The sequence below is a fragment of the Anabrus simplex genome, chromosome X (genome assembly GCF_040414725.1).
Source record: "Anabrus simplex isolate iqAnaSimp1 chromosome X, ASM4041472v1, whole genome shotgun sequence".
NCBI classification, from domain to species: Eukaryota; Metazoa; Arthropoda; class Insecta; order Orthoptera; family Tettigoniidae; genus Anabrus; species Anabrus simplex.
This window is the reverse complement of record NC_090279.1, coordinates 72,146,720-72,148,011: the sequence shown is the minus strand read 5'-3', so window position 1 is coordinate 72,148,011 and position 1,292 is coordinate 72,146,720. Positions and strand designations below refer to the sequence as shown.

The 1,292-nt window shown below is 45.2% G+C and overlaps 1 protein-coding gene across 1 annotated transcript; it reads right to left on the bottom strand.

Annotated features, from left to right (window-relative positions):
• Nucleotides 1-477: 477 nt before the first annotated feature.
• On the bottom strand, nt 478-1,086 carry LOC137503288 (zinc finger protein 248-like; the record flags this gene model as incomplete). Its single annotated transcript, XM_068230832.1, has 1 exon — nt 478-1,086. A coding segment is annotated over exon 1 (609 nt), but the record flags the coding sequence as incomplete, so codon positions are not given.
• Nucleotides 1,087-1,292: the final 206 nt, after the last annotated feature.

The following is a 1,292-nucleotide window of genomic DNA, read 5'->3' as shown; positions in this document are numbered from 1 at the left end:
CTGTTTTATCTAGTCCAATTGCACTCATTTTTGCCAGTAGTCTCCCATGATCTACCCTATCAAATGCCTTAGGCAGGTCAGTCGCGATACAGACCAATTGACCTCCTGAATCCAGGATATCTGCTATATCTTGCTGGAATCCTACAAGTTGTGCTTCAGTGGTATAAACTTTGCAACAGTATGGCTTCTCTTCTGGTTGTGTCCGCATATGAACAGTTAGGTCAGACAGCCCTTCTTTGTGAATGATTTGCCACAGACATTGCAGCTGTTTGGCGTCTCGCCTGTTGGTCAGACTGCCTTTCCTTGTGACTAATTTGCCACAGACATTGCACCTGTAAGGTTTATCGCCTGTATGGGTCCGCATATGTTTGTTTAGTTTGCCGCTCTTTATGACTCGCCTGTATGTCTCCGCATATGTTCGGTAAGTTTGCCTCTCTTTATGAATGATTTGCCACAGACATTGCAGTTGTATGGCTTCTCGCCTGTATGGGTCCGCATATGATCGGTTAGAATGCCTCTCTGTATGAATGATTTGCCACAGTCATTGCAGCTGTATGGCTTTTCGCCTGTATGGGTCCGCATATGTCCGGTTAAAATCCCTTTCTGTATGAATGATTTGCTACAAACATTGCACCTGTAAGGCTTCTCGCCTGTATGCGTCCGCATATGTTCGGTTAGTTTACCTCTCCGTACGAATGATTTGCCACAGACATTGCACTTGTGTGGCTTCTCGCCTGTATGGGTCCACATATGAACGGTCAGACTACCTTTGCTTGTGAATGATTTGCCACAGACATTGCACCTGTAAGCTTTCTCGCCTGTATGGGTCCTCATATGAACAATTAGTGTGCCGTTGAGGAAGAATGATTTGCCACAGACATTGCAGCTGTAAGGCTTCTCGCCTGCATGGGTCCGCATATGTTCGTTTAGTTTACCTCTCCTTATGAATGATTTGCCACAGACATTGCAGCTATATGGCTTCTCCCCTGTATGGGTCCGCATATGATAGGTCAAATTGCCCTTCAATGTGAATAATTTGCCACACACATTGCAACTGTAAGGCTTCTCGCCTGTGTGGGTCCGCATATGATTAGTCAGACTGCCTTTCTGTATGAATGACTTGTTACAGACGTTGCAGCAGTATCGGTTCTCGCTCGCGTGAGAACGCCTAATGCCCGGCCTTTTCCTAAAATTTTTATGGGATACTGAGCATTCGTTTTTAATCCCACCTTTATGCAATCGCGTCCCTGTCAGCATTTTCATATTTGTAAAGCATTTATCAGAAAATCCGC